Source organism: Pan paniscus, chromosome 7, assembly GCF_029289425.2.
Source record: "Pan paniscus chromosome 7, NHGRI_mPanPan1-v2.0_pri, whole genome shotgun sequence".
Lineage (NCBI taxonomy): Eukaryota > Metazoa > Chordata > Mammalia > Primates > Hominidae > Pan > Pan paniscus.
The window spans coordinates 108,363,004-108,385,446 of NC_073256.2; the positions used below are offsets into that span (position 1 = coordinate 108,363,004).

The 22,443-nt window shown below is 33.2% G+C and overlaps 1 protein-coding gene across 1 annotated transcript in view; it reads right to left on the reverse strand.

Moving 5' to 3' along the window:
• Positions 1–2,012: 2,012 nt before the first annotated feature.
• Positions 2,013–22,443, reverse strand: part of PIP4P2 (phosphatidylinositol-4,5-bisphosphate 4-phosphatase 2) — a 46,701-nt gene continuing 26,270 nt past the window's right edge. The window contains exons 5-7 of the mRNA XM_034966331.3: positions 16,461–16,513; positions 4,400–4,490; positions 2,013–3,564 (exon numbers count right to left, since the gene is read on the reverse strand). Coding sequence (XP_034822222.1) covers positions 3,421–3,564; positions 4,400–4,490; positions 16,461–16,513 — 288 coding nt within the window. The 3' untranslated portion in view covers positions 2,013–3,420. The remainder of the gene's footprint in view (positions 3,565–4,399; positions 4,491–16,460; positions 16,514–22,443) is intronic.

The window sequence follows — 22,443 nt, forward strand, 5'->3', positions numbered from 1 at the left end:
TTTTGCTACTTTGAACAGCAAGGGACAAACACATCATTCCTTTTCTGATTCATGGCTATGGTGTATTCTTTCAAATAACCTCTTCCCAGTTATTTTCTATGTTCCCTAGGCACTGGAAGACATGCTCTACTTAAAAAAGCAAAACAAAACAAAATAACAAAAGACAACACTGAGTATAAAGTTTCATAAATTTGAATTTAATTAATTAAAAATTTTAGGTAACTCACATAGGACTAAGCTTAAATATATATTCTCTGACTTTAAAGCTTAAGGTTTTATCAATGACCGTCATTGGTTTGGATTTTAATAAACTCATTTTAAAACTTTTCAAGAATCAAAATGAAAATTAACAAATATTGATGTAATCATCATATACTACTCTTATCTATTCATCAAGAGTAAAACCTACTTTCCAACAATCTAGTTCAAAAATAAAGTAAAAATAATTTCTCTCTCTTCACCCAGAGATAACCACTCCTAATATTTTTGGTTTATTTTCCTTAGTTTTTTCAGTATGTACACATAAAATACATTTTCTAAAATGTGGATCATATTCTATGTATCACACAATTTGCGAGCCATTTCCAATTCAATAGATGAAATTTTTCGTCATATTCTTGATTGTCTGCTATTTCATTGTATAGGTGTGCCATAATTTATTTCATCAATCTCATGTTATTGGATTATTGGACTATATTTTTACTCTTTATTAGAAAATTGACAATACCTTTAGGATAAATTCTTAGAGAATTACTAGATCAAAGAATATGTGGTGTGTGTGTGTGCGTGTGTGTGTGTGTGTTTCCAATGTCCTCAGCATTACAGGGGTATTATTGTAATTTCTACTTCTTTGTTAATATGGTAAGTGAAAAATAGTATCTCTTTGTTTTAACTTACATTCTTCAAATATTAGAAAATTGGGATCTGGGTGTGGTGGCTCACACCTGTAATCCCAGCACTTTCGGGGGGTGAGCTGGGCATATCGCTTGAGCTTAGGAGTTCCAGACCAGCCTAGGCAACATAGCAAAACCCCATCTCTACAAAAAATACAAAAAAAAAAAAAAAGCCCGGCATAGTGGCGCACGCTGTGATCCCAGCTACTTGGAAGGCTGAGGTGGGAGGATGGCTTGAGCCAGGGGAGTGGAAGCTGCAGTGAGCCGAGATCACCCCACTGCACTCCAGACTAAGTGACAGAGTGAGACCCTGTTTAAAAAAAAAGAAAAATCGAAAAACAGTTTATGACCTATTGTAGTCATTTTGTGAATTGCTTTTTCATACCGTTAGTCCCTTCTGATATTACAGTCTTTCTCCTATTTTGAAAATAGCTTCACCAGTTTGTCTTTTGGCTTTGCTTAAGGGTTTTTATCATACAGAAGTATTTTGGGGATTTTGTCATTGTTGTTTCATTGTATCAATGCTTTCCTATATAATTTCTTCTTTTAGGTTCTACTTAGAACGTTTTTTCTTAACCCAAGGTTATACAAATACTTACCTATACATTCTGGTACAAAATATAAAGTACATATTCAAGTGTATATAAGAATTTAAAATAGCAATTCATTCAACCATTTATTCATTCATGCATATTCATTCACATAAATTGAGCACATGTACACCAAGAACTGTTCTAAGTGGGGATAAAGCTGTGAACAAGACTACCAGGGTTCTTGCTCTCATAAAGTTATTATTCCAGAAGGAATATGACATAGCATATAATTTAATGTGAGTTTTCCAATCAATGAGGGAAAGAATGGATTATTCAGTATACAATGCTGTTACAACTAGTTAACCATTAGGAAAAGAAGTAAGATTATTTTATACCTAACATCAAGTGTATTACAAATGGATTTAAAAGCTATATTTTAAAAATAAAACCATTTGAAAATAGTACAAAAAACATAAATGAATATTATATAAAGAAACAGGTACATTCCTAAACATGAAAACTTTACAGCAAGATTTCAAGGCAACTCTGGAAGTGACATTATTTTTAATGGAATAAAACAAGGTAATTTTTGAACAATAATCTTTATTAGTGTATTTTTAAAGGTACATATAATCCTGAGCTACAGCATTTATACATTTGTCATTTACTCTTTGAAGTGTACATGTATTTTGCTTCAAATTCTGTGATGAGTACGTTTTTATACTAATCAGTATCATAAATAATTTAAAATATTAGTCTTATCTCTGGAATCACCAATCAATTTACTCAGATGATCTCACTGTCTAATTCTACTACATTTAAAGACTGTAGAACATTTGTGATTAAGCAATTTCTTTTTCAAAACTGCAAAGATGGGCAGTGCGAGAGCTGATTCCATAAATTTCAATGAATTCTTAGAAAATTATGTTGTTCTTTATCTCTGATCTATTTTCTTGAATAATTTGGGTAATTATCTGATCAGTTACCTTTGAGAAGAATAGTAAAAGTACCTCTAATCTCAACATTTTAGCTACTGTAAAATGTCATAAGCTTCCTTCAAATATAAGTAGTACATAATTACCTCAATAAGAAAAATTTACCATGATCTAAGGGAAAGGGGCACAACCCAATGTAAATATATCTTTGGATAAATGGTTAAGTATTATAAAACATGTTATGTGAAATACTTCCTCAAGCCTCTATAAAGGAATACATAGAGCTGATAAACATTAAATTCCATAATCCAGACCAGATCTTTTATAAATGGTAAATAAAAAGACAAAAATGAAAGACAAAAGTCCTGTGATCTTTGAGAAAAGACATTTATCCAACATCTCCAACTGTGGACAAATAAATATTCATTCTTGTATTTTAAATTACTACCAAAATATTTTATCTTTCTACAAACAACAAAAAACAAGCATACAGTATCTAGAAATTTTTTTTCCTCTGACAAGAATGTCAAGTCTTTGAAGGTACACTAAATTTATTTATTTTTTTCCTGAATAAGGTCACTATAATCTTAGGTTAAAGTTACAGTAAGCAGTTCAAGCAAAATGCATATTGCTTAGGTTTTAAGCAAGCAATTTTGATACTGTTTAATTAAAATGTAAATATAAATGTGAAACTATTGTAGAAATATTTATAAACACTTAGGAATACTCATGTATCAGCAAGTAATGAAATAACTTATTTAAAAATAATAAAAGGGTGAGAGTAAATGTAATGTTTGGTAACAAATCCAAAAATATCTGTAAGAGATGTAAAAGAACATGAAAAGGCTTTATTATTCAAATTTTGAAAACCTAGCAGCAAAACAATTTGCATATAATATAGTGCAATGAGCATTTGTTCATAAAAGACTCCCAAAGTCTTGAAACGATTATACATAAACCAGAATGGAATCCATTAGGATAAATAATTTAAAGATGTCCAGAGTAGCTTACCAAGAACTGCTAGACACTCTCACCTGCATTACTGAATCATAAACAAGCTTATGCAAAACTGTGTTCTGGATAACTGACTCTTATGGCTCCCCAATAACAAGCTCGGATAAGGCAGATCAATCCTAGGAGATAAGCAATTGCCCAAGAAACATAGGTTGCTCGAAATCGCCTTGCAAAATCTGGGGTGCCAACCTAAAGTAAAAAGCAATATAAAAACAAAATATTAGAAACTTTAAGAAAATATCTGCTTAGGGAACTTGTATCAGCTTACATGTGATTGTTATGAAATATACCCCCAGACCAAATACACAAAGTCCTTATAAGAGTAGGTGTATCTGTTGACTGCAACTGATAGACCATACTGCTACTTGTAGTAACTATAAATGTTATGAAGTAAGCAAAAAAGCACACTAAACTATATTATCTCTACAAGGAATTTAATCCATGTAACTTCTTACTATCATGGGACACAATAGGACATTGCTAGTAATAAGGGACTAGTTGTACTGACAAACAAAGGAGCATGGAAATGGCAGCAAAAGAGATTATCTTCCTCTTCTGGCATAATCCCCATGCTAACTGCTTAGCTCCAGTCTCCTCTAAAAACAAGCCATCCTCATATTGGTAATAAATCTCTGCTTGATTTGGATAAAGAGAAGAGTGGTTTTTTTTAGATCTCTGTAGCTGAATGAATATTGCTTTGAATAATAAGAGACCCCATAGCCATAAAAATTAGTTCTGGCACTGATTTTTTTTTAAATGGGCTTTTGCTAAATAGATGATAAAATCCCCAACAGTAAGGACTTTTGGAGGTAAAAAGACACCGTTTCACTTGGATGGGCGAGTTCAATCAAAAAGAGGTCCATGGATTGGGTTTCTGATTGCTCATAATCATTCAGAAGCTTCTAGTGCTGGCATGCCAAGGATGCAGCCTCTTCAGGAATCCCTGAAGGTTGTCCCAGGCCTCATGATTGACTACTGATAAAGTTGAGAGGACAGAATTCTAACATCAAAGTGTAACACTCACAGTTAATCCAACTCCAATGAAAATACATATCATTCCAATGGTAATGTATGCACAGCAGCGTCTTCGTGGAAGTGCACTACCCACTGAGGAGCTGCAAATTCATGAAAGCAAAAGAGAACATTAAGTATTTACATAAAAATTCTCTATTTCATTTTTGTGAGTTCTTATCTATGGCTTTAGTAATATTATATACTTTTTATTCATTGCTTCAACTTTACAGACAAGAACATGCATTAAACATGTCATTTTTAATGGGTGACAAAATCGTTCAGGGTGAATTTGTGATATTATTGTGGCTTTAAACAAAGTTCAATTGATAATATCCACAGAAATCCATTGTAGTACCTACTAATCTCCCAAGATAAAAGTTTATTTCCAAAAAAATCTATTTCAGAACGGAAAAACAGCTATCTTACAAATAGCATTTGATTTTTTTACAGTTAAAAGAGTATGTGTTTATGTAAAAAATTTAGAAAGTAGAATAAAAAGGAAAGAAACAATGAAGAAAAAGGAAAGAAAAAATTACCTATAATCCCAATATCATAAAATAGTCACTCAGTATTTTTGCATACTTTCCTGTAGCCAATTTTGTACCTTACCAATATATAGCATGAACCTTTTCCCATAATATTCTCAAACTAAAATTCTGATGGATGAATATAACATAATTAAAAAATTTTCTACTATTGTACATTAAAGTATGTTCATTATTATACATAATGCCAACAAAGTATCATTTAAAAGCATTGTGCTTATTTTTAATCATTCTTAAGATTTTTAAATTTAGAATTAGGATTACAAATTAAAGGGATTAAACTTTTTGAATTGTTTTTAATACATACTGCTAAAAACCCTCTACTGTGCTACTCAATTGAAATTCCAAATCTAATAGTATTAACCCTCTCTGTATCCAATTGTGGTAATTTTCAAAATGATATAAGTTATAGCAGAGATTAGTAGCCAAATTAGCACTTTCTTCTCTGTCTTAACGTACATATATTTATTACTATATACCATATGCAAGGCATCGTGTTAGTGAATGACACAGAAGTATCTGATTCACCTTTGTGTGGCCAGTGTCAAGATTATGCCTAACACATAATAACCTCTCAAAGAATGTCTGATGAATAAGTAAAATACAGAAATTCATCACTTACTAGGCATGATTTAGAAACATGTGATTCCAAATAGTTAATTTTGCATACAAAATTATTTCCTTTAATTTCCAAATCTTTTTGAAAAACTGATGAAGTTTGTTGCAAATATACATCGTAAATTTTCCTGGGTACTTGAGCCCAAACACAAACATCTGGATGACCTGGGGACCACCATTAATTACTATATATTGTACAGCTTGCTATCTAGAGTTACTAGGGCATGCAGGATTCACTGCTTTTATGTAACATTTAGCCCTAGTCTATTTTTGGTTTTAATTTCTATGCATCCACTGGTGGTTTTTCTTGCCTTATACATCACATCTGGTTGTTGTTTCTTATCACTGCCTGTGCATCTGCATTTGGCAGTTTGTAATATACCATTTATTAGAAGCCAACTAAGCTTATTAAAATTATGTATTGAATAAGTCAAAAGTTTCTAAGTGAATATTAGAGCGGCTTTTCTGTGAGCCAAGAGAATACACTTTAGTACATTAATTTCAGTGCATGAATTCTGCTTAGAAAACCTGTGCTCTCTTTTCATCACTCAAATTAAATAGTCACTACATCTGAGAAATCTTCTCTGAAAAAAATAACCTACTGCTGCTCCACAACTCAAGTGCCATCTCCTCACAGGATAAGGCAATGACCAACAAGCACTTATTAATCATAAAATCTCTTACATATTTAGTACATATGTGGTATCTACATGCAATATATATTACTGGTACAAAAACAGACACACAGATCAATTGAACAGAATAGAGAACCCAGAAATAAGGCCACACACTTACAAACGTACAACTATCTGATCTTCAACAAACCTTACAAAAACAAGCAATGGGGAAAGGATTCCCTATTCAATAAATGGTGCTGGAATAACTGGCTAGCCATATGCAGAACATTGAAACTGGACTCCTTCCTCATACCAAATTTAAAAATTAACTCAAGATGGATTAAAGACTTAAATGTAAACTATAACATTTATAGTTATATAGGTTGCCTGGAGGACAACCTAGGCAATGCCATTCTGGACATAGGAACAGGCAAAGATTTCACGATGATGACACCAAAAGAAACTGCAACAAAAGCAAAAATGAACAAATGATATCTAATTAAACTAAAGAGCTTTTGCACCTCAAAGGAAACTATCAACAGGGTGAACAGACAACCTACAGAATGGGAGAAAAATTTTGCAAACTATGCATCTGACAAAGGTCTAACATCCAGCATCTATGAGAACTTAAAACAAGAAAAAAAAAACCAGCCCATTAAAAAGTGGGCAAAGAACATGAACAGACACTTTTCAAAAGAAGATATACATGCAGCCAACAATTCTATGAAAAGAAGCTCAACATCACTGATCATTAGAGAAATGCAAATAAAAACCACAATGAGATACCATCTCCCACCAGTCAGAATTAATACTACTAAAAAGTCAAAAAATAACAGATGCTGGTGAGGTTGTAGAGAGAAAGGAACATAACATTCAGAAATTCAGAATATAGAAGTTTAAAAATAAGTTTATTTTTCTAGCAGATAAAACTTAAAGGTAAATGTACAGCCTAGGGTTGGTAGTCAGCTGTACTCCCTGATTGGTATTACCAAACTCTACACAGGTAACAACATTCCTGCCAGTTGGCTTTTCCACTCAATTCAAAGAGGAGAGAAAAAACGAAGACAGGCAATTTTGTCTTTAAGGAGAGTATCAGAAAACTGTACTCATCACTTTTGTTCACATTCCATTGGTCCTAACTTAAAGATGGCCACACTATCTGCAAGACAGGCTAGGAAATCCAACTCTAGCTGAGTGGCTAGTCAAATTCAGAGGTCTACTAATAAAAGGAAGGAGAAAACAGCAGTCTCTGTTATTTTAATTGATATTAACATTACATTTTAATGTTGGCTAGTGTTTGCCTGGTATGTCTTTTCCTTTGGTTAGTGATTTATGGTTGTATCTTTTTCTATCCTTATACGTTCACTCTATGTTCTAATATTCATGTGTTCCTTCTTCAAATTGTATATAGCTGTTCTTACATCTAGTCTTACCATTTCTGTTAAGTTTTACTAGCAAGATTAGTCTAATGATATACATGGACTATTTCTGACACCTTATTTTGGCTTTCTACTATTCCTGTATTTTCTGCTTTTCTACCTTTATTTCCAGACTTCTTTTATATTGACCATGACTCTTTCATTTCATTTTCCTCTTATTATTCTGAAAGTTTTACAATTTATTTCATTCATTTGGCAGTTGCACTTAAAATTTTAACTTTCATATGTTTTAAAATCTAAAGTCAATTATTAAATCCATCTTCCTGATAAATATAAAGATTTTAGAAAGTTTTAACACCAAACATTCCACTAGCATCTTAATGCTACTGTTTTCCAATATTTCAGTTTTATTGTATTTTTGTTTCTCAAAATTTATTAGCATTAATATAATTGGTACTGTCGTTTTGGCTATTTTATACAGTCAGCGTTTCTGGTGAATTGTTACAATTTCTTGGTTTACCTTTCCTTCCTGCACTGCAGAAATTTCTTCTGGAATATTTGTTCATATTCCCTAGTTCATCATTTAGCAGTTTTTTTTTTTTAGTAAGGGTACCAGGATGGTAGATACCCTGGGTTTTGTTTGTAAGTTTGTTGGTTTTGCTTTTGAAAATATACTTATTTTACCTTCATTATTCTTTGATGGTTTAGATAGGTGTATAATACCAGTTTGACAGTTAATTTCTCTTAGTATTTTTGATGTATTTTAAAACTTGTTTTCTGGCTTCTATTTTTGCTGTTGAGACATTTGCTGACAGAACTGTTATCTTTTTCTTATTGAAAATATGCCTTTTGTCTCTCTGCTTTTAATTACCTTCTATTTCTCTTAGGTTTTCTACAATTTCACTGTAACACATTTACTTATCCTGCTTGGATTTCATTGTTCTTTTTGAATATAAAAATTCATATCTTTCATAGATCTGAAAATTCTTTGAGATTATCTCCTAAAATGCCATATCCCATTCTTTATTTGTTCCTTCCAGATCAGATATATAATTGGCATCTTAATAATATATTTTCTCTTAATCTTACATTCATCTTTGTCTCTCTATGCTAGATTCTGGGTAATTCACTTACCTCTATCTTCCAATTCACAACTTTAGTCTTCACCTTTAGCTGATGTGTTCTTTAAACCATACGTGCATTTTAATTTCTGTAATAATTTCTAGAAGTTCTATTGTTTCCTTCTATATCTATCTGGTTATTTTTTTGCAAATTTCTATTTGAGACAATTATAGATTCACAAGCAGTTGTAATAAATAACACATAAAAATACCATGTACGCTTTGCCCTATTTCCCCCATAGTAAATCTTGCAAATTATAATACAATATTATAAACAGGATATTAACATTCATATAATCCACCAATATTCAGATTTCTCAGGTATATGAGTATGGATTTGTCTTTAATTTTATGCAATTTTATCACGTTTAGGTTCATACCACAGCTAAAATAGAGAACAGTCTATCACTGTAAGGATCCTTTTATAACCACACCCTCCTTTCTGCCCATCCCGCACCCTGTGCCTGCCACACCATCATTAATCTGTTCCCTATTTCTACAATTTTGCCATTTGAAAAATGTTACATAAATGAAATCTTACTGCAGGTAACCTTGTATGGCTAGTTTTTTTTTTACTCAGCATAAATTCAATTCATCCAAGCTGTTGCATGTGTCAAATTTGCTACAAACACTCACATATACATTTCTGTGAGTACCTGAATTTTTAAATAGTCTTACATGTCTTCTCTTATTTTTATTTTAAAACATCTTAGGCATAGTTTTAACATACTCCATATTTAATAATTATAAATCTGAAGTTTTTAGAGGTCTAATTATGCTGTTTGCTGTCAATGTTGATTATGCTTCTGGAATCTTGTTTTCTCCTATGACTAGTAACTTTTGTTGAAAACTTATTTTGGCAGATCTCAATATAAAAAATTTTGGCATGCATAGTTTGGGGGTGCTTTCCTACATACAGAACTTTCATTTGCTTTTCGCAGGCTCCCTAGACTGATACTAACCCTAAACTTTAAGTCAGTTTCTGGAACTAGGTTTTCCTAGATCGCATAAGTGATATAAAAATATAAACCTAAATTCACTGTTCTTATAAATTTTTTCCTCTGCAATCTTCCTTTTCTGGTTGATTTCTTTTTCCTAACTCACTCTTTTCCAGGGGAAGAGTACTTTAAGTACTTTATTGGGAGGAGGCAGTATTCTAACCCCGCTACCTTGTGTGAGGCCAACGCCTTCTCTCTCGTTCTTCCAAGGCTGTAGACCCCTAGTGTTGGCATATACCTTCAGGATAGTCCTGGTTGTCACTTAATCTTCATTTTTGGTCCCTGGGGATTTTCTTAACTGTCATATGAGCTGAGCTATGCATTTAAAAGGATGATTTTTACAGCTAATTGGTTTTTTATATTACTGCATGTGAAAGTCAAGGGGCATATACAAAAATGTGGACAGTGAATCTCCAAGCTGAAAAGACCATTCAATGCTCTCAAACATCTAACTATTCACTCTTCAAATTATTAATCTTTCGCTTCACAAAAACACCTTATGAAACACTAGGATTATGAAGAACACCTGAAAAATGGTAGTGTAGCTAGTGCTACAGGAATTTATAAGGGGAAAAGGTGGCAAACAATGTTCTTTACCTTACAATTTTCAGACAAGGCAGCCAGGGATGGCTTTATTACACAAGACTTAAGGATAGCTTAAAATGTGAATAGATGGGGGAGTAAGTCATTTCAGCTGATTACATTAGAATTGTTCAGGTGTGAAAAGAAAATTTGTTCAAGGAATAAGCAGCAGAATAACCTTTCTGCCACAGAATGTTTCTACAGATGAAGAGTAGAAGCAAGGGATGTTTCAGCTAATTTTTTAGGTTAAATAGGTGTTTTCTAGGTAGACAAGGGCAAGGAAAGGAGTAGCCAGGCCATTCTAGGTCTAGCAGGATAAGACTCAGGAACAGAAGAAAGAAACTGCATAATATGTTTGTGGAAGTAGAAGTGCAATTTGTTGGGGCTAGGAAATAACTAGGTTGTGTGTGTAGAGACAGAAGAAAACAAAGATATCCCTAGAAAAGTTAGGCAAAGACTAAAAGAAGTTTGGAGTTTGATTTTGGATTTTAGGCAATGGGCTGATAGTAAACCATATGGTACATTTATGCCAACAAGTAAAAGAAGTCCTCAGAATAATTTATATGAAACTAAATATACAAACCTAAAATAACAATGGAAATTGTACCTCTTCGGGTTGTGCAGCATACAACTTGCACAACTGTATGCCATGGCTAAGAAATTGGGAGCCACTAAAAGATTTGATGCCAGAGAATCTAAAATGACGTATGCATTTAGGAACTACCACTCTAGTAAATGAATAGATAATTGCAGTATTGGAGGTCAAGAGATAAATTAGAAAACCAATGCAATAGTCCTGGTGAGAGATGCTGAATACATGAACTGAAGTAGAAATCATGAGAATAAGAGGACAGAATTAAAATGTCAAGGGACATAATTGATAGGATATTACCATTTAAATATGGAGAATGATAAAAAATACACTAATATTTCTTGGTCAGTTGGACAGACAGGATAACATTCATTAAAATAATATATTCTTTTTCTAGAAATAATGTAGGGTGTGAAAAAGAAAAACATAATATATTTATCAATACACATGGGAGATTGGTTTGCAGAGTAAGGTGGGAATGCTGGGTCAGGTTGTGCTTGAAATGACCATGAGATATCAAGTTGAAATAATTCTAGGTTAGATAGTGAATAGAGATAGTATATTTAAATCTGAAGCTCCAAAGAAATATCTGGGGTCATTTAATGGCATCTAAATGACATAGGAACATAAGAGAAACCCCGGATAAAGTGCGGTCAAGTTCCAACTTTGGAAAATAGCAAAATTTAACAACTTGGAAGAGAAAATAAAGCCAACAAAGAAGAGTTGTGAGAAGTAGGAGAAACCCAGGAGAAAGCAGTATCTGGAAACCAAGAAAACAAACTTTAAGGAAAAGAAACCATTGTATTAGTCAGGGTTCTCCAGAAAGCCAGAACCAATAGGAGATAGATGATAGATAGATAGATAGATAGATAGATAGATAGATAGATAGATGAAATAGATAAGAGGCAATTTATCAAGGAAATTGGCTACTGTGATTATAGAGGCTGAGAAGTCTTGCAACAGGGGATCTGTAAGAGACCCTGGACTGTTGGCAGTGTGACTCAGTCTAAGTCCAAAAGCCTCAGAATCAGGGAAGCCAATGGTGTAATTCTCAGTCTGGGGAGGAAGGTCTGCGGAGCTGAGGGACCATTGGTGTACGTCCCAGAGTCCAAAGGCCAGAGGGCCTGGAGTTCTGATGTTCAAGGGCAGGAAAAGAGTGTCCAAGTTCCAGAAGAGTGAAAATTGCCTTTCCACTGCTTTTTTTTTTTCCTTTTGGGCCCCCAGCCAATTGGATGGTGTCCACTCACATTGAGGGCAGATCTTCTCCATTCAGTCCACTGTCTCCTCTAGAAACACCCTCTCACACATATCCAGAAGTAATGCTTTACCATTTCTTTAGACATTCCTTAATCCAGTCAAGTTGACACCTAAAATTAATCAGCACACCCAGGATGATCAATAGTATCAAATGCTACAGAGAAAACAAGCAGGATGAGAATCAAAATATTGGAATTTATTATTGGGATGTGAATTTCATTAGAGCAAATTCAGTGGCCCACTGGGGATGGATAGCTAATTGTGCCTTATTCCAGAGAGAATGGGGTGCAATAATCAAATGAAGGTATAAGCCTTGGAAAGAAGAGACATGCATCCCTCTGAGAAGAGGAAATGAAGTGAGCATGGATAAAGACAGGTTTACGAGTATGAAATACAAAAATGAGAGAATTCACAGATAGCCTCAATTATTTCAGAGATAGGAGGCAATTCATTGGATGAGACCTGGAGAGTTGGGGGTACTGAGGTGGGGGTTTAGGAGGAATAGTAGATATCTGGAGATAGCTGTTTTGGGAAATGGGAAGTCAATCAAGGACACTTAGGAATATAGATCAATTTAGATAAATTACAAATCTATACATTTGTAAAGAATACGGAATTTTTTCAACTCTCAGTTATCTTGGTGAAGGAAGGGAGAAGCCATGGCTATATTGATCCAAGATTGCTGCTTTGAAAAGCAGATAGATGGAATGATGATTAACCAATCTAGCAAGCCTACTATTCTATATCTAATATGTTGAAAATGAATTTATCATCTTCTGCCAGACACATTTCTTCTAGATCCTGCATGTCCTGTCTCAGTGAATGGTTCTACAGCCTCTCAGAAATAGGGTCATTCTTGATCCCAATCTCTCTCTCTCTCATTCCTTCACATTCAGTCCTATCCATTCCATTTCCTTACTAGTACATCTATACTCTGACTCCTTTGTACCTTTGCACAGGTAGCTCCTTCTACAGTGCACCCTCTTTTTCACACAATTCTCACTCATCTTTTATAACTTAGTTCATATATCACTCCCTCCTGAAAACCTTCACTCAAGATCCCTTTGCCTCTAATCTGGATTAGGGACTCTTCAAAGCAGAGCATTCTGGTCATACCTCTTTCAAAGCACTTAAAACTTTATAGTAATTAACTATTCTCCCCACTATGCCCACAAGACTAAATTCCTTGAAGGCAAGATTATATCTTTTATTTCAAGCAATCAGTACTTAGCACAGAATTGTTTGTTGAATTAATGAATAATTATAAAATATAACACTAGATGGCAAAATAAAAGGATAACACTTGAGAATAAGCCCACTATTGTTTAAAATGGCAGGAGGTGATTCACAAAAGTACATCAGTGATGTAAAAGAAATGATATTCAATGATAATTGTCATGGATTAAATCAATGTCTCTACTAGTCATAGGTCCATTATAACATTTGCATGGAAACATAGTCCAAACTGTATTTCAGAATGCTACAAGTACACCTTCAGTCTGGCAGTGGCCACAAGCCACCTAATTAAAAGAACAACATCACCTTTAGCTACCATAGTACCAGCTACCATTCGAGTAAGAAACAGCAATATGAGAAAATGCCCCTCAGTCTTTGGAGCTCTAGGGGAAGCTTTCCCCATACATTTTGTGAGATAAAAGCACATAACACACTTGTTTCACAGTAATAAATTTACCAACTTCTGTAACTTAAAACTAATTTTAGGATATTTGTGTTTAAAGAAAAAAAATTCTGTCTCAGAATCTTACTCCAACAGATGACCCATCATTTTGCTCTGAAGGAAAACATTCAAAAAGAAAATAAATCTAGATACCAGCTAGGAGTGTTCATGTGGTCACAGTATTTGCACTCAAATAAGTAATGAATGCTCTGAGTCCTCCCATGTTTAGCATGTGACTCTGATTCTACAAACCTTCCTCTTAGAATAATGTTTAAGCCGATTTATTCCATGTGAATTTCTATGTAAGTTGTTCCCTAAGTAGTTGATACAAATTCTTCTTCATATTAATACACTGTCTTGTGATATTTTAACAAATCACGGAGTATTCAGACATTCAATACTTCCTTATCAGTAGTAAAAATATTGCCATTGTACGAAAATAATTAACCAAGCAAGTCCCTTGAGCAAAATCCTTAACCTCTCTTAACAGTTGCTGATTTGTAAAATTACAAAAATAATCCCTGTATTACAGGATTGCTGTAAAGATTACAGCTAGTATATATGTATATATAAAGCAACTATCACTCTGCTTAGCACACAGTCTGCTAACCACAGAGGTCTCTGTCAGGCCAGGTGCAGTGGCTCATGCCTGTATTCTCAGCACTTTGGGAGGCTGAGACAGGTGAATCACCCGAGGTCAGGAGTTCGAGACCAGCCTGGCCAAAATAGTGAAACCCCGCCTCTACTAAAAATACAAAAATTAGCCAGGCGTGGTGGTGTGTGCCTATAGTCCCAGCTACTTGGGAGGCTGAGGCAGGAGAATTGCTTGAACCCCGGAGGTGGAGGTTGCAGTAAGCTGAGATCGTGCCAGTGCATTCCAGCCTGGGCAACAGAGTGAGACTCTGTCTCAAAAAAAAAGAAGTCTCTGCCTTTTCTTTTCTATAAGATCTTTATTTCCATTTTAATGTTCTTGGTGAATATATTTGCAATTTAATTTTGTACATTTTCGTGAAAATACACATAATACCCAGAAATATGTATCATCCATATGCATATTCACATACTTTGGAGGGGGGAGTATAGGTGTGTTCCTCAAGTACATATATATTATTTTGTGCACGTATTAAGGGTTTATCCACTTTGCTTCTCCATGTACAGACTTCTATTGGATTCAGTAAGGAATTAGAATGATTAATTTCACAAATAAAAAAGAAACTATTTTTTATAAGCTAAGATATGCTGTAAAGTTATTCTTACAGAGCTATATTTAGTTGAAATCAGATCTAGCAGAGATGGAGATATTTTGCTACACACATTCTACTTCCAAATACTTTTTAATTACTTTCTCCTATAAACCATTCTTGGGATTTCTCAACTCTCAATGTAGATAAGGTATTTATATCATACTAAGGATCACACAAATTAAAATATGAATATTATTTCAAACCTCTTATTTTCAATAATAAAAATTGGATTGTCTAAGCATTCCAGTTTAATTTACTTTGCTTCAGTTATAATTCACATACATAAGAGGATAACAATAATTTTTTAAATTATAATTTTATTATCAAAATAGATGCAGTGCAGAAAAGAGTTAACACAGCAGGCCTGAGACTGCTATCCTTAGAAAGCCCTGCTTGTAAGGTTGGCCCTTAGCTGGCATCTAGAAATTTAGATTTGGGGAGAATTCCCAACATTCCCTAACTGGTAAGAGTGGCTTATTATGTATAAATTGTTTGTGTAAACAGTATGGTTTATGCTAAACATAAATTCCATTCAAACAGGAATTTGGAATTTTGGTGTGTGCTAGGTAGGATGTGCCTGTGTAACCAGCTCCAGTAGAAACCTTGAGTACTAAGTCTCTAATGAGCCTCCTGGTAGACAACATGGTACACGCATGGTAATAATTCACTGCTGGGGTACTTCACTGGGAGGGGCCCCTTGGAATCTTGTCCCTAGTTTCCTCCAGACTTTGCTCCATCTGCCTTTTCCTTTTGCTGATTCTGCTTTGCATACTTTTGCTATAATAAATCATACCTGTGAGTACAACTATATATTAATTTCTATGAGTCCCTGTAGAAAACCAAGGAACCTTGGTGTAGTCTTGGGACCCCCAACACAGACGCCATAAAATGTCTTTAATCAAAATACCTTCTATTATTTTTCATTTTATATTGTCATATTATTTTCATTAGGTGCATCATTTAGGAATAGAGAGAAATAGGCTAAATAATTAAGATAAACAAATAATTATATAAACGTTGCCATCAGTAATAATCTTATTAGGCAGGAGATGAAAAAGGCCAACAATCACCTAATTATGAAGTCCAGAACAATTTGAGTTTTCTCCTAGATTACAGCCCATTTTATGAATGTAAATTTTAGATTATTTGTAACAGATTATAATATCCTAACCAGGTTACTGATAATTTTAGCAATTTCACTTTCTTATAATAGAAATTGATTTCCCTTTAGATGATGATAATCAAGCCTAATCATTTTAATTTCAAAATGGGATATTTTTGTTTTAGGATATCTTTTTAGTCTTAAAAAGCATAAATACATTGGCATGGATTCACTCCACAGCATGTTTTAAAATCAAAATCTACTTAAGTGAAAATTCTGAACTCTTCAAATTTGTCTCAAGTATTTCTCAATAATATTTCCAATGGTAGGGAACTTACATTTTTTTGCAGTGTGGGCATTTTGCCAGAGTGTTGAACCTCAGTTCCATCCACTGTAAAATAAATAAAGAGAGGAATTGAAAAGAAAACAACTGAAAACTATCCAATCTGATAAGACATTTCTTTTACTTTAAATGTCATCAGGGATCACAACAGAAGCAATCACCTTCTCACGGTTACATGAGCTTTTCCCTCCAACACTTCTCTCCCTCTCTTAAAATACAGTTTGGGATCCTCCTCTGAAATAGTTCCCATGACTTTTCCAATGCTCTGACGCAATCTAGGTTTGCTTTACATGAATACTGAATGTAATACCATAATCGGGGTCATCTTGTTCAGTAAGTCTCAGTTCACTTCCAACGAATACAATCATATTTCATATACCATCAAAGTTATTTTTCTTTTAAGTCTTGAGGGCTGGCCTTTTAAATACTTGAATATTTAGATTCATTACTAAAATTAAACTATTTATTCTACTTATGTGAGAAAGTCACCAAGTACATAAACTAAAAAGTCGGGAACTGTTTCCTGTTCTGTCATTGCTTATACAATATAACAAAAACACACTGCTTAGTACAATTTTCTTCCCTGTAAATCTAAGTAATAAATGTGCTACCTTCCTCACATGAATGTTATTCAGATACTTGAAATGACTTACTGGTTGTAGATAGTCTTTGAAGGAATATGCAATATAAATTTAAAGTAAATCTTTATCCCATGAAATATATTTTGTTAAATGACTTTCTAACAATCTTCTTCTATCTTGTTTGCTTTTCTATATACCTCCTTATAAAGGGTGTATTTCCTTGATAGTTTTGGGAAAATTTCTTAAAGTACTTTGGCAGTTTATCATCAAAACAACATATTTTTATTAAAATTGTTTCATTTGGAAATCTAGGCCACCAATTTTTCTTTTCAGAAGGCTCAAATTCTAGATACAGGGGTTTCAATAACTTACGGATATTCAAACGTTTTCCACACAATAGAAGATACCTTTTAGAAAATATCTGATGCATACTTTTTTCTTTTATGATTAGAGTTAAGAAAAGAAAATAAATTTGGGTTTCCTAAACTCCTTTCTCTTCATTCTTATTTCAAATCTCATGAAATTTAGTTAACCTTGTTATGATCTCGCTTAGTCACAACAGGAACATATAGTCCCAAGATAAATAAAAGAGAAATAAAACTTTACATGAATGTTCACTCTCTTTACAAAATGATTATTTTTAAACATCTGCAAATGTCAAACCAAGGGCACTTATTTTTCAAGCAAGAGTGAATATTTCTCTCATTAATTATAATGAGAGAATTACTTATAATATCAATTTCTAACAAGTTAATTTATTTTAAAACTGCTCTTAAAGTAAAAATTCTTGAGTTAATGTGCTAAACAGATATTAATATAGATTTCTACAGAAATTGGTATAGAACATTAAGCAGTGGAAGAATATAGAACTATTATTAAGTGCTTTTTTATGTTTCTGTTACAGGCTTAGGATAGTTACTGAACTTGTAATGTCATTTCAAATGTTATTTATAAATAAAAAATTTAAGTTTTTCATAGTTAAAAGAAGCAAACTGGTTTGAGAAGGTAATTATGAAACCTTTGAGTCAAGAGTAACTCAAAATCCAAGACTTAAGGCTAACAGACTAACATAGGAATTTCAGTATTTTAGATGATGCCTAAGGAGATTGTTTAGTCCAATGTTATCATTTTATAGTGTTCTTCATTTTAGCACAAATTATGCATGATAAAATCAATGATAACTGACAAACAGTAGGGACTTTATTCTGTAATTAATGTATTACATTGCCAGCAACCTACCACATCTGGTTTTGTTGTTATCTGCAAGTACTCACTTAAACGGAGCAAACTAATAACAAAAAGCATCTATTATTAGAATAATTTTCTTATAATTTATTCAAATGAATCCCAAACCTATGCTTTGGAAAAGAAGTTGACTTAGTACTGTTCTCTCATCTAAAATCTGGCCTCTGGATTCTTAAAATTTTATTGCCAGACCTTGAAGTCTCATTAGACCAAAAAGAAAAAAATCTTAATTATATCAGCAAGATTAAAAGCAACTTCTCTAAAACCCAATCATTTTTAGTAGAGATCTTCTAAAATTTGACTTATTTCTAACTATTCTATAACATGTAATGGATAAATTGAGTTTCCCCAAGATATATTTTGCAACTAATCTTAGAAGATTTGTAAAAAAAAAAAAAAAAAAAAAAAAAAAAAAAGCTATATTGCTTAAAACTAATAATTTAATTTTATAGTATCTTAGTGAGATAGATAGATAGATAGATAGATAGATAGATAGATAGATAGATACAATAGGCAACTGGTAACACTTTGAAATATGTTCAAGTTAAAACTATTATCCCTCTCTGCTATGGCACCCATTTGTCCCTAGATACAAATGAAAAAAATCTGGCCCTGCCTGAAGGTACTAAATTGGCCCACTTCAGGGCAAAGTTAGAACTAAGTTGTGTTCACTTTTATTAAAGAACAACAACCCTCAGTCAATGTTGATTAACAAAGTATCTGGATACGCCTTTCACCAGCAACAGAGAGACCATGGGCCCTACAGAAATGTAATAGTAAACTCTGCTGTTCAGTTGTGTTAAGAAACTTCTTTGCATTTATGGAGAACTAGCTAAAGGCTTTATAAGTCAATTCATTCTTCTGGGAAATTATTTTTCAAACAATGCCCTTCAAATCACCACTCAGCTAGATGATCTCAAAATGGTTTGGAGGGTAAAAAATGTTTGGACATACAACATAAAAACTCACTCTTAAATATATACAATGGTATATGCTAAAACTGCTAAAGAATATCCTATTTTAAATTCTGTTTAATTTTTTAATCCTAGCAATTCCCAACAAACATGGAACTCTTTACTCACAAACACCTGTTATTAACCTATAAAATAAATGTGCCATTGAATACACTTTGGAAAACGCAAATCTGGCTTTTCTAAATTTATCCATGGTCCCAGCTAGGCTGTGGTATGAATAGTGTAAATATTGTGAATTCCTAGAAAATTTAACCTTACCATTATAGCACTGGTATATTAAACAATGTTATTATAAACAGAAGGATGCTGTGAGAATATGGAGAAGCTAGTCTCTAGCTTGCATATTACTTTAGCAATTGTGTTTTTTTCTGGGGGTAAAATATCAAAATTAAATTATTTTTAAGTATAAATTTTTTAAATAATAAAAGCCTTGTCACATATAATAGTTCTTTTATCTTAATCCTTGAGAGAATTCTCTCTCAGGAGAGAGAGCTCATTATTTCAGGAAAAGCATTTCCTATGTGATCTTTCCAATAAAATATCTTGAGTATTTTGTCACAGGTCATATTTTCTTTTCTTTGACTCTAGAAAACTCAGAGCTAAGATTCAGGCTGATTTTATCAACTGTATTAGACTAAATATTAGCATACTCATATTATGCATGACTTCAGGTTGTTTTTTTCTGCCCTACTTATTATTTTTCCTGATTTTTTTTCACATTTGATTTTCAATCATATTGAACTTAGTGTATCTTTGTAACTTATCTCAATTGCTTTTAGCCTTGCAAGCTAAGTCTAAAACAAAGTAGTAAATGAGTAAATGAATTAACCTAATAATTAACAGTGTGAAGGGCAAAAAACATATTATGAAGAATATAAGATTAGTCAAGATCAGCATAATAATAAGGATAAGGCTGTAAGAACTTTGTAGTCAGTGTATTCTTCATAATACTGAGCATCTCTCATTAATCCAAAACTCTCAAAAGTAACCAATACCTCTCCTATAGGTGTATACAGTGTTCCCCTAATCATCAAAAACTTTATTTTCTATAAAGTTTTAAAATCATCTTTAAATACTGTATTTTAATCCAATACATCTTTTCTTGCTAAAGAATTAAAGTTTTAAATAATAATTACTCTGCTAATATGATAATATGATTCACTTGCCTGCACTGAATGTTAAGTAAGGAAGAGCCAGCTTTAGAAGTTAGTCTCTGAAAGAGCCAGCTTTAGAAGTAAGTCTCTGGCTTGCACATTACTTTAGTAATTTTCTTCTTGGGGAAAAATATCTAAATGTACAAATTACTTTTTAAAATAATAGAAACCATGGCACATACATATCTACCTAAACTCTCAATTTAGATCATTCTCTAGAATTCATTGCCAGATGATTCTAAAAATTAAATATAAACCTTTATAACAACTGTCTTTTTGATTGTTCTTTTCTCCTCATTCCCTTTTCTACCCTATTAGTACAGTCAATTCTCTCTCAAATTCTTTATGCTATTCTTGACTATCATCATCACTTTGCTGAAAAATAAAAGCCGAAATTCTAGGCTTGTGCTTTTTCAGGCTTGTCTCTTTGCTATCCATTCCTCTCCTATTAGGTTAGAAAATTTCATGAAAGCAGACTGTGCTTCCTGTTCACCACTGTTTCCCTAGCACCTAGCTCAGTGCCTGGTACACACACTCAATATATATAATTGAAAAAATAAAATCATTCCTTTTGTAATGTGGCTACAAGGATTATCCATGGCAAATATTTGGAATATAAAATGTAACAAGAAAGAATGCAAGGTAGCTGTGGAAGGGAGATCTCCAGAAGTAGGTTGAAACAAATCTATATTGAAGATTTTAAAATTGTGTTACTGTCAAAAGTTTGTTCACATATGAAAAAGAAAATAACAAATATGCTTTATATATTTAATTTAGTTAATTCATTTAATATCTATTGGTAACTATAGAGTACTTTAGTTTATATTAAATCAGTATATACTGATTTTTATTTATTTATTTTAAAGATAGGGTCTCATTCTATCACCCAGGCTGGAATGCAGTGGTATGAACATAGCTCGCTGCAACCTCCAACTCCTGGGCTCAGGTAATCCTCCCACCTCAATCTCCTGAGTAGCTAGGACTATAGGTGCATGCCACTACCCCTGGCTAATTTTTAAATGTTTTTGTAGAGGTGAGGTCTCTATGTTGCCCAGGCTAGTCTCAAACTCCTGGCCTCAAGCGAGCCTCCCATGTTGGTCTCTCAAAGCACTGGAATATCAGACATGAGCCACCATGCCCAGCCTATAGTGACTTTTTAAAAAGAAAGTTGTTACCTATCCCCACCAAGTATATTTTCTAATTTATGTACTTAGTCACTGATTTAATCAATAAAATATAAATGTAACAAAGGAGATATATCCTACTAAATCAGAAAAATCCTAGCAATTCTGGTTAAATACAGTAAATTGAATAAATTCATGCATTTCCATTTTTTTCCAAACCTGACTAAAATAATAGTAAATGAATTTTGAAATGTATAATACCATAAGGATAAAAAAAGAGGGACTATGACTTCAAATTTTTGGACAATGGAAAGCAGACGGACTTTGCAACTCACTTAGCGAAAGGGATGTTGAAACTTAACTACCTACAGAGAGATAAGCCAATGATGGCAGGCTGCTTCACACTGAAAGACCCAGAATAGACCCTATACTTTTAAAGGTGGAGGCTGGGGTAAGGATAAAGCAGGAGTATCACAATCCCAAGCTCATTGCAGCATTATTCATAAAAACCAAGATATGGAAACAACCCAAATCTCCATCAACAGATGAACGGATAAAGAAATTGTGGTATATGCATACAATGAAATATTATTTAGCCTTAAAAAGAAGGGAATTTTGCCATTTGTAACAACATGTATTAACCTGGAAGATATTATGCTAAGTGAAATAAGCCTGACACAGGAAGACAAACACTGCACGATCACGCCTGTATGTGGAATGTAAAATAGTTTAATTCATAGAAGCAAAGAGTAGAAGGGTGGTTGCCAGGCATTGAGGTGGGTGAGGAAAGGGGAGATTTTAGTCAAAGAGTACAAAGTCTCAGTTAGGCAGGCTGAATAATTTCTGAAGATCTAATGTACAGTATAGTGACTATAGTTACCAATATTGTATTATATACTT